Source organism: Simochromis diagramma, unplaced genomic scaffold (assembly GCF_900408965.1).
Source record: "Simochromis diagramma unplaced genomic scaffold, fSimDia1.1 OVJJ01000753.1, whole genome shotgun sequence".
Taxonomy (NCBI): Eukaryota; Metazoa; Chordata; class Actinopteri; order Cichliformes; family Cichlidae; genus Simochromis; species Simochromis diagramma.
In genome coordinates, this window is record NW_024387523.1 from 18,035,983 (window position 1) to 18,048,007 (window position 12,025).

The 12,025-nt window shown below is 41.8% G+C and overlaps 1 protein-coding gene across 1 annotated transcript; it reads left to right on the forward strand.

Moving 5' to 3' along the window:
- Nucleotides 1-3,835: 3,835 nt before the first annotated feature.
- Nucleotides 3,836-11,867, forward strand: LOC120726810 (digestive cysteine proteinase 2-like). The gene is made up of 11 exons (XM_040020770.1): nt 3,836-3,993; nt 4,651-4,710; nt 4,794-4,886; nt 5,464-5,636; nt 6,596-6,857; nt 6,948-7,143; nt 7,241-7,434; nt 7,515-7,606; nt 9,617-9,778; nt 11,070-11,259; nt 11,346-11,867. Exons 1-11 carry the CDS (start codon nt 3,948-3,950, stop codon nt 11,531-11,533), a joined length of 1,656 nt encoding a protein of 551 aa, XP_039876704.1. The 5' UTR covers nt 3,836-3,947; the 3' UTR covers nt 11,534-11,867.
- The last annotated feature ends 158 nt before the right edge of the window (nt 11,868-12,025 follow it).

Genomic DNA, 12,025 nt, shown 5'->3' on the forward strand with positions numbered 1-12,025 from the left:
AAACATTTACCATACAAAACTGAATGACTGTAATTATACAATTGCTGTCATGGCAGAAAGAAAGTACGCCCTCTGTCACTTTTAATGTTCTTAAAGGTTTTTAAATTAGTTTCATTTCAGTGGTAACACAGCAAAGATCAGATTTCTCACTTTATTTGTTTGGTTTCATTTAAAATTAGGCCAAAATGCAGAAAAACAGAGTAAACGCTGATATTTAATAGCTTATAGAACCTCTTCGACCAATTATCATTTTCTGTGCCACTTGATCAGTCTCGTAAACCTCTGGAAGAAATTTGGCTCGCTCTTCTTTGCAACGTAACTTCAGTTCACTGAGGTTTGGGCATTTGCTTATGCACAGCTCCCACCACAGCATCACAATCAAGTTGAGGTCTAGAGTTTGGCCAGGCCACTGCAGCACCTTGATTCTTTTCTTGTTCAGCCATGCAGTTGTAGATTTCCTGCTGTGGTTGGGAAATCCTCGTGGTTCCTGCCTGATTGTGTTTCAGCCAATACTTAGTTTTCAGACAGATGACCTTACATTTGACTCTAGAATACTTTGCTATACTGAGTTAATGGTCAATTCAATGACTGCAATATCCCCAGTGCCCCATGGTTGCAAAAGAAGTCCAAATCATCACCCCTCCACCACCAAGCAACAGTGTTTGAGGTGTTTGTGCTGATATGCTGTGTTCTGTTTTCTCCAAACGTGGTGCTGTGCATTATGATCGAACAGCTCCACTTTGGTCTTGTCTGTCCAAAGGACATTGTTCCAGAAGTCTTGTAACTTATTCAGGTACAAACCTAAGCTGTGCTGCCATGTTCTCTTTCGAGAGAAGCGGCTGTCACCCTGCAGTCCTTCCAAAACAGCCATACTAGTTCAGACTTTTCCTACTTGTACTGTGATGAACTTTAACATATAACCCAGGCCTGTAGAGTCTGAGATGCAGCCTGACATTTGGTTTGTCTAATTTTGAGACCTGCTAAGGATCAAAATGTTGTTATCCTGGGACGTAAAACCTCAGAACTGACAGGGGCCATGCTTTCTTTTAACAATGAAATTATAAATATTGTAACTACAATGTACGTACAAGACATTGTCACTAAGAGTCAGGTTTTTCTTCTTCTTTAAAATGTCACACTGTGCACACGTTGGTGTTTTTTTAAATGCACTGGAACATAAATGGAAAACACTCAGCATGTAGTTAATAACAACTATCACTTTTGAAACTCCACCAGCATAACACTCACAAACATACTCAAACACCCACAGACAGACAAAACACACACACACACCTTCACAGCTCTACACTTTCCAATCAAGAAGAAAATCAGCAAGATGAATCTTTTTGCATGCAGACTCACCCACAAAACCACATCTTCTTCTTTTGTAACAACTCTGCAACCATTAAAACGTGTCTCTAACAGACAGAGTGAGAGAATTAAACTCTTACTCGATTGGTTATTTATTTTCACTTCTTTTGGGTGTTTTACAGCAGTTTTTTTAGGCCTGTCACTTCCTTTGTCCGCTACTTTTTTAAGGACACACTGCACACCATGCTGAGTATGCCAGGTTCTCAGACAATAGCTGTTTTGGAATAAAATTGTTGTTGTAAAAATAGTTTTTCATGCTTGTCAAACTGCATTTTCTTTGACATTTTTCAAACATTCAACAAAAGAAATGGGAACAAATTCTGTCTTTTTGTAACAGGCTATTAGAAACAACGTGCTTAAAGATGCCATTTAAAATAAGTTCTTTGTTAACACCATCACCTTTCACAGAGCACTAAATGATCTGCAGAACAGGAAGAGTTACTTGACGATGCTCTTCGTGGACTACAGCTCAGCGTTTACCACCAACACCATAATACTAGACATCCTCACCACCAAACTGGACCACCTATTACCTGCTCCTGGATCAAAGATTTCCTCACAAACCAGCCTCGATCAGTCCAACCCCCAACCTCTCTCCTCGACTGTCATCCAGCACCAGATCCCACGCCCTGTACATCTATAACTGCACACCAACCAAGCCAACTCTCGTCATTGTCAAGTATGCTAATTACACCACCGTGGTTAAACTCATCTCTGATGGAGATAAGACAGCGTACAGGGCGGAGGTAGAGAACTTTTCCCGCTGGTGCTCCGAAAACAACCTAAAGCTGAACATCCTTAAAACAAAAGAACTCATAATGGACAGACACAGACAGGTCCACTCCCCTCTAATTATAAATGGGGAATGGGTTGAATCTATCTCCACCTTCAGGTTTCTGGGCACCCACATCTCCGCTGATCTCACCTGGACCCACAACACCAACACCCTGGTAAAGGCCCAGCAGCGGCTGCACTTCCTCCGTGTCCTGAGGAAGAATTACGTGGACCAGAAGCTGCTGCTGGCCTTCACTGCTCCTCTGTGGAGAGCATCTCCTCCTCACTGGGTGTTTGATACACAGAGTCCACTACTGAGAACAGGACGGCTGTACAGAGGGTAATCAACACCACCCAAAAAAATTATTGCCTGCCCTCTGCCACCCCGGAGACCATTGCCAGATCCTCCTGTCTCAGGAAAACTAGGAAAATCATAGGTAAGCCCTTACACCCTTACACAGCTTACCATCTGTTTACCCGCTTCTCTGGTCAGCGCCTCAGGTCAATCAGGTCCCACACCTCCAGACCCAGTAACAGTTTCTTCCCCTGGGCCATTCAGACTGTTAACAAACACCCACCTCATGAATCTGAGCCATGGTCTGTGTGACCCTCATCACTCAGGCCACTATTTGAAGCTATTTTGTTCTCCAATGTCTGTCTTTCTCTTATTTCCGAATATATTCCTCTTGATTGTATATATTTGTCCTCTTTTGCTATTTTTTCCTGCTTTCTACTCTTTATATTTTATTCTGGCACCGTTGGTGTGGAGCACCCACAACTTTTTTTTTTCTGTTCTCAAACCGATCTCCCTGTTGGAGCTCAGTCTGGGGGGAGTTGTTTTTTTTCTCCTTATCTTTCCTCATGTGGTGCATTTTCCATTGTTATACCTCTCTGACCTGTCTTCCCCATGTGATGTTTGTGTAATGTATGTATGGTCAGAAGGGTAAGTCGGCGCTGGCAAAGGTCGGCAGCCTTAACCCCATTTCCTTTGGGGTCAACCTTCAGGATCAATAAAGTTTTATTGAATTGAATTGAACTTCATTTTACACGTACAATGACAATAAAGGGCTATTCTATTCTATCTATTCCATTCTAAATAAAAATAAATAAATAAAAATGAATAATAGAAATTGTTTTAAAAACTTCTGGAAATGGTCGGGTATGAGGATTGGCCTGAACGTGAATTAAAAAGCAGTTATTGTCCAAAGAAAACTTTGAAAACCCTTCAGAAACTTTGAAAGACTATTCTCGACATCACTGGATCAAATTGGGAATCAAAATGGGGCGACTTGACACTTTTGCACAGGATTGTATATAAAGAATAGCTTTTAAAAAAGCAACCCTTCTCTATAACAAACAAAACCCAAGAGGGAACTCTGACTAATCCTGTTGTAAATGTCATTTTACATACAATTAGCACACAATTAAGTTATCTAATCAAAGTATTTTCGTCTGATTGAATTAAGGATTTTAAGAGCTCCAAACAAAAAAAGGGGAAGCCTCGGCTTCGTGACACGCAGTGGTAGTTCACACAAACACTGCCCTTTCCGCTGTTTTCCTATTATCTAGTTAACTACAGTCATATGGCATGCTTCACATGATGTGCGTGCAAATAAAACTGTGATTGGAGGAGACACTTCCTCGGCGCGATGTGATTGGCGGACCGGGCAGGCACCGTTCTCCATGATTTAGTCATTGTTTTGGGGGTTAAAGAACGTCCGCAGAGCAATGTGTTTCTGTGAGGTTTGGCTTTAGTCTGCCAGCTGTTCTCATTGTCTCTCTGAGAATACAGAAGAAAAAAAATGCAGCTTTGGTACATTGCAGCTATTTTTTTGTGCGATGTCGCTGGTAAGGAAATACATTTCATATTTGTTTTTTGTTTTTTTAGGTTAGCTGTTTACAGTCAGCCAGCGTTACATGCTGTGGAGGTAGCTAGCACTCGGGGGTCTTGTTACGCAGCCGTTACGTGCAAATAAACATGTTAATAAACTTACATTAGCATTCAGTTTGCTAAATAAGAGGCTATCTTTGTTTGTAAGTACCTATACAGTAGAGCAGGAATACATACGATAATTTTTAACTTTCACATTAAAGTCTTCCTGTTTTAGCTTGAGAGAAGTGCTAATTTATGAGCGCCACTAACCACTCTTTAATTCGGCACACAACTAACTTTATTATTTACCAAAGCTTAACCTGTTCCTTTTATGATAAAGTGGGCTTTAAAACTTAAAAAAGGAAGGTTGGGATATGAGAAGTTTATCTAATTTTATAACTTATATTGCCAAAATGGCTACAAACGTCTGTTTTATCCTCTGCTCCGTGTGTGAGAAGTTAACAAGGCGTCTGTAAATGACCAGTGTTTGTGGCGTCCATGTAACCAGTTATAGCAAATATCCAGGGATAGCTGTCAGTATTTCTTGCTTTGCTATTTGCTGCTTGTTGCACCCGCACACAGCTCTGTAGTTATATTACTAACATGTGTTGTCACCTCTGCTTCATTGTCAGGTACAGAGGCAAAGGCAGTACATAGCCTTCCTGATTTTGGAAAGAGCTATCATGTCAAAGGTAAGCTGTGAACTAACAGAGGGTTACACAGTATGTTTTGGGCCTTGTTGGAAGTTATGTTTCATTGAGTATTTACATTTCAGGAATCATCTCTCTGCCCTATGCTGAAATTGAGGAACCATTTGAGGCCTGGTTAGACCTGACAGCAAAGTCAAGCCGGATAGACTACTACCACGGTGAGAAACCCCCTTCAGCTGATTCTCCTGAAGCAGATTCTGTATTCCCCTGCTTGGCTAATCAGTAATTTGAAATTGAGTGCCTGTTGTGTAAGAGAAACGATACCAGACTGTAACATTATCGCAAAAAAAAGAAGTGAAAAAAGACAGAGTAAGCACGCGTGATGAACATAATCTGATGACTCGTGTTGCATGTGACTTTGTACCAAAATTGTGTTTTTATATGCTTACAGTGCTGATGACGGCTGGTGCAAACTTACCCACGAATACTCCTCTTTATTTTCCATCAGACAAATCATCATCTTGACTTGTACATAACTGTAGTCTGTTAGGAAAAAGGAAGAATGAACACATTCAAAGTAGTAATGAAATAATAATAATAAAATTGAATCCTGATATAATGCGTTTCTACTGACAGGTGTATACGCCAAAAAGCCCTGACTATAGCTAATAAGGTTTTGTCTGAGCCACACATAGCATATTCATTCAGAAATCTTGAGCTATTAACAAAATAAATGTACTATTAACATTAGAGAAGTCAATAATGTCTAATTTTAACACTCTTTATCACCAACAGGCCAGGTTTTGACTTACCAGTTAGCTTCAGAGCAGCAGTATGGCACTGCCTATAAGATCTCGCCCGAGACCACTGAAGAGGAGCTAAATGTGATGAAGTGCTTCCAGATTAACGGAACAAAGGACGAAGCAGTCACACCGCAGGCTGCGCTCCCTGATGTGCAGGGCTTCCAGGTGTGTGTTTTATTTCTTTTTATTCCACTTTTCAGTTTGATCTTCATGAGTAAAAGTGTATATATGGAACAGTCTCCGGTTGTTAAAACAGAAGCCAAAGCAGAAAAGTCTTAAAGCTGTATACTATCATTCTAATGGCCAGAAGGGGGTAGTTACCCTACTGCAAGAAGAAGTCAGAGTGTACTGAGGTCATGCACACATCGGTTAAGAGTTGACCTCGACATTGGACATGATGCAACCACCGGTTGCTAGGGAAACTTCTATTCCCCAACCAGTTGGCAGTGTTTCTAGTAGATTGCCAGTGTTTGTAGATAAGCCCTTCACTTACAGTCAGACCAGTAAATGGGAATATGCTACCATTACCAGTATTACTAACATTGGGGGAATACTAATATTTCTTTAGTGACAGGTTGTTTCCAGGAAATCACTAACCTGTCTGTAGGCCTGTGTGACTTTGGTTATAGCAGTCATTTTTGCAGCAACTGCCATCAGCCTCCAGCAATCATTCACCGCTGGTCTTGGAGTACTCATTTTCCTCCTCACGTTCGATGGTTGTCAGATGGTCACTCTCTAGACCCGCGTCACTATAGACGCATTCACTTGATCCTATGTTGTCACCACGATTGTCACACAATCATGGTATTAATGGTTAACAAGTTGACATCACACGGTCAGTGGTGATGTGTCAGCAAAACCGCAAAAGAAAACAGGTAAATGACTCAACTGCTTACCTGAGCTCTTACCTCAGTAAACCTTTTCTGATGAGTTTGTGGGCTCATAAGTCATAAGATCTTTATTACAGTGTCATGTTCATTTTGTAAATTACATTTTCATGAGGAGTATGTCTTAGTGGAAAACAAACCGTCACCATTTATGAGTATTTATATCGTAGTCACATATTTCATTGAATGTTTTTATCTTTTATTTTGACAAGTCAAGTTGTTCATTTCCCTCCTTAGTTCCTGAGGGTGGAGTACTACAGAGGTTCCCTGTGTGAAGTCTGGCAGAATGTGACCACTGTGGGTTACAAGAAGAACACGTACACACTGTGGGTGACACATTCAGAGCGAGGTGCAGATGGAGGAAAAGACACCTCCATTCCCATTCACTATGAGATGATGGGATACAACACTCTGCTGGGGTCCCATTACGACAAGTACTTGGTGGAATACAAGGAGTTCAGCACTGAGGTGAACCCCAAAGTCTTCCTGCTGCCTGAAGGTTTGTGTAAATATATACCTGCTCGACCTTTTGGAAGACTCAGAGGACAAAAGAAAAACAAAAACTCCTTCTTGTTGTGTTTCTATACAGGCATGAGTTGTGGTGGGTTTCCTGGTCCTGGAGTGGAGCACCATATGTTGGCCAATCCAATGAAAGATCTCATCCACACCTCAGCGTCAGGCCAGTCACAGCGCATGTTCAGCCATTTCAAGGACAAGTTCCAGCGGCAGTACAACGATGAAAGGGAGCACGAGAAGAGGGAGCATGCTTTTGTTCTTAACCTACGGTGAGCGCAACATTTAATACTTTAATAATAATTGTGAGGCTACAGCTTTAGTAGTAGTTTTTCAGCGGTGTGTCTGACTGGTTTCCTGTTTTTCTAGGTACATTCACTCTAAGAACAGAGCGGGCATGTCTTTCTCTCTGGCTCTGAACTCTCTGTCGGATCGCACCATGTCTGAGCTGGCAATCATGAGGGGAAGAAAAAGGGGAAAGACCCCAAACAGAGGGCTCCCCTTCCCCTTCAAAGCTTACAAAAGAGTCAATCTTCCCGAGTCACTCGACTGGAGGCTTTATGGTGTGTATAAGCTTTAAATATTCACCAAAGATGCATCTGTGAGGAAGGTTTGTTTTTTCACCTTAACTCTGGCCTCCCAGGCGCCGTGACCCCAGTAAAGGACCAGGCCATCTGTGGCTCCTGCTGGAGCTTTGCCACCACTGGAGCAGTAGAGGGCGCTCTCTTCTTAAAGGTAAAAAGGATAGGAGGCAGCTTGCTGCACAGTCCTTGGCCCCATTCCAGTGTCTTCGAATAATGGGGCTCCTTCCCTATTCTCTTTGAAGCCGCAGATGCTCAGCTTGATGCTTCATCTGTTCTTGTTTGGGTTTATTTCCAGTGCAGTTACGTTTGGTATAAATCTATAGTTTCTGATGTTTTAGCGAGAAATGAGGTTTTATTTTAATACTCCTTGTATTGAAGTGGCTCGTGCAGGCAGAAGAATACGCCCAGTGAAATGAATAAAATACAAAGATGCAAATTATTCAAGGTGCAGGACTGATATAGATTCTTTGTGACAAAACCAGCAGAATTATTTGCAAAATTAAAAATAACCATTTGTAAATTAGATAGATATGACAGTCTGTCACATTTATTTAGCGTAGGGCTGCTGTTTGAGTCTACTGACCTTTTTTAAAAACAAAAAAACAAACAAACATCCTTCTCTCTGAAGTGCAGCCCTCCTTTTGGGGACAGATCCACAGGAAGGTTCATTGTGTAACTTCAGTCGTGTTGGACGGGCTTTACAGTGTGTGTGTCTGTGTGAATGAATGAGTCTGAGGGGACGTCAGCTTTGGGCTGCCTCCATCCTGTAGAAAGCTGAGCTCAAAGGCATTCCTTATCCCATGTTGCCTAGCAACTTGATCCAAACATAGGATCAGTTTATTGGGACTTGACGGCACCCCATCGAAGCGACCGAATTCTGTGTCCCTCCCTCACATAGGAGACTCTTAATTATGTGTCTTGCCCCTGGCCTGTAGCTCTGTAACTCCTAGGCTGAGGTCCAGTGATGGAGGAAGTCTCAGGGCTAATACTTACATTAAAGCTCCTGCTTCATCGCAGTGCAGTAACAACATTTAAACATTAACTGAAGTAAAATGTTTTTGCATTGCAGTAAACTTAAGGTGCTGCTGGAAAGCTTGGAAATTTCCCACTGAGTATCAGTAAAATCTGATCTTAGTATTTATTTACTCATCTAGTTTTAAATTACTGTTCAGAAAATGCAAAGTACATAACGAAGACCGAAATCCAGGGTCGAAAAGTAAAGTGAATGTGGAAGTGAGCCCCTTGAGACTGGCTCCAAAGGCGATTCACTCAAGTATAAAGAATCGATAGAGCTTCTGGGTCTGAAAAGTGAAGCAACTGCAAGTTTATTCTTTTTTAAAGCCGCCGGGGACGTGATATCTGTGATTTTAAAAATACTCCTGCCTTATAAAAGTCTGTAGGAGAAGAGCCCATAAATCTTTATCCCTTTTGTAAATTTTAGTCATTTGAAGTGTCAGAAAGGAGGATTATCCAGGACAGGTTCAAAGCACCGAGATGATGTTGCAATGAGATTTCACAATGCAGTAGGCAACTTTATGGTAGTTGCATCCTTGTTTCACACTGTCAGTGGTCGTGATGGACTTCCATGTAAAAATGTCCAACTTTACACCAAAACATGTTTTTAAGGTCTGGTTTTGGTCTCTGTAGCGACTTCTTGTTTAACGATGTATAAATATATAAATGTAAGGGATTCATCCGTGTAATAATCTTAACATTTCTCACTGAGGTAAAGCAGCTTGAACTGCTAATTGCTTTGCAATAATTGCAGGAACAGTTTGTTTTGGCTAGGAGGAAGTACTGCTGTGAGGCTGCAGCAGGTCGTCTTTGAACCTGAGCGATGCAGTGACCCTTTCCCCATGGGCAGGTTAATAAACAGAGCCACTCAGTGGGGGGCACGCTTTGAATTTAGTTCTTCTTGATCTCACAGCATCTGCCTAGAAACCTGTAGATTGCAGCTGGAGTAAAAATGGTGTAGGAATGAAAGCCGATTATAAATGTTTAGCTGTCTTGTTTGTGTTTCATATAATCAAATGTCAATAAAGTGGATCAGTGGATTAAAATGTCAGCATTTTATTAGAGTTTGATTCATGATTAGTGCAGAGTAAGCGCAGGCTGCTGATGTAATGCCGAGTGTAATCATACTTTTGCTCGTGTCTTTCAGACGGGCTCTCTGCAGGTTCTGTCTCAGCAGATGCTGATCGACTGCTCCTGGGGTTTCGGTAATAACGGCTGCGATGGCGGGGAGGAGTGGAGAGCGTACGAGTGGATCATGAAGCACGGAGGCATCGCCACAATGGAAACATATGGCGCCTACATGGGGATGGTGAGATGATTTCACAACAACAAATCAAAAATTTAAATGGCCTTTATTTGTATAGTGCTTTACTAGTCCCTAAGGACCCCAAAGCACAACCAGTCATTCACACACTGGTGATGGCAAGCTACATTGTAGCCACAGCCACCCTGGGGCGCACTGACAGAGGCGAGGCTGCCGGACACTGGCGCCACCGGGCCCTCTGACCACCACCAGTGGGCAATGGGTGAAGTGTCTTGCCCAAGGACACAACGACCGAGACTGTCCAAGCCGGGGCTCAAACCGGCAACCTTCCGATTACAAGGCGAACTCCCAACTCTTGAGCCACGATCGCCCCTTAAAAGAGCGACGTTAATGGTGTAATTCTACAAATCTTATAATTGTGGTATTAACGGCATGTTTGATTTCAGGCTCAGGAAGCCTGTCTTACAGTTAAACAAGCTTTTGACCAGAGACTGTTTCATGTGTCTCTTAAGTACTTAAAGCATTCAGAAAGTTACTGTCAGTTTGCCCCACTGTGTATAACTGTGTATTTATTAACATCAAAGGAAGAGACTGACTTCCAGTGACCTGTGATTATCCCAAATTGCTCTGGTGTCACCCAAAAGTAGCGACACCTGAACAGTATTTTGCAAAATTCAGTCATAAATCTAGCATGCTCTAGATAAGCAGACATAGATCTGCTGTTAAAGAGTAGTATTAAATATTATACATGTATTTAAAAATAAACTATGTGATGTCTGTTCATGTCTTTAACCCAGCTGCCCCACATGTGCTAGGTCACAAAAAGCCAGAGGTGGATGAAAGCCAGTTGAAATGACAACTGCTGGTGTGTATAAATGGCCTTTACTGGGCAGCTATTCTACCACTCTCTCCAGTGCTCCTTGTTAAGTTTTCCTTTGTAATAAAACAGCAATTTTAAGGTCCAGAAATATTCAGAACCCAAACAAAGATTCACATTTTGTTCCAATAATCCCTCCCCTCTGGTATTCCAATTAAAATAACATTCCTTGCAGCTATCATAGAATCATCAGGAGCAAAACATCACATACTTTCTTTCTGCGTTAAATAATGGATTGTTTTTCCATTAATTTGCCCTCCACAAACCCCAGTAAATCACATGTGTATGATTCATTTCAATACATTCCTCCCTAAATGTTAAAGCAAAACCTACAAATTTATATTTAAAAAACAAGCCAGCAGAATAACTGCCTGCTTATTAACAGTGGATTTCAACACAAAAGAGGATTTCGAGAAGCTGTGAGAAAGTTTTTAAAAATATTTTTTTCTCTCTGAGTAGAACGGATTTTGCCACATGAACTCGTCCGAGCTCACTGCACGTATCCAGAGCTACACGAACGTCACGTCTGGCGATCAACTGGCCCTCAAGCTGGCGCTCTTTAAAAACGGCCCCGTTGCCGTGAGTATCGACGCATCACATCGCTCGTTTGTTTTCTACAGTAACGGCGTCTACTACGAACCTGCTTGTGGTGAGTGTTTTTCCTTTCCACAGTGATTGCATTAGATACTATCCTTCACGCTCACAACAACGTAACTCGCTGGTTCTGTTTTTCAGGGAACACTGTGGATGATCTGGACCATGCTGTGCTTGCAGTGGGATATGGCACCCTGAATGGAGAGCCATACTGGCTCATCAAGAACTCTTGGTCCACATACTGGGGCAATGATGGCTACATCCTCATGTCTATGAAGGATAACAACTGTGGTGTTGCCACTGATGCTACATATGTTACACTGGCATAGACTGTGTCTTCTTTTAAAGCCTTTATGTTGCTGTTGATGCCACTTCATGACTGCTGAATTACACTTAATCTTGATGTGTGTGTTAGGCCAGCTTTATGGGAAAAAAGCCTAAGAACTTATCGTGGACTGAACTAAACATGGCAGCCTGATTGGGAGGAGACAGCACTACAATGTGTTGCATTGATAACAAGACAAACTGGATCATTGTGAAGTAAAAAGTGTTACGTCCCGATAATCTGTTTTGTCTCTGTGATGTTAGTTTTTTAATTGCTGCTGGAAGGCAGAATTTTTATTGAAAACAAATTTAAATAAATTTGCTGGTCCCAGGAAGTTATTAACTCTGGTTGCTTTGTCTGTTTCTACTTGGTGGCACACAAACACACACAGAACAAGTTCACTCAGTCATTAAAATTTTACTGCTCAAGGCACACTGGCTCAATGCCCTGATTTCAGATAAGTCACAAATTTCCACTTGTCCTTTACAGACAAATT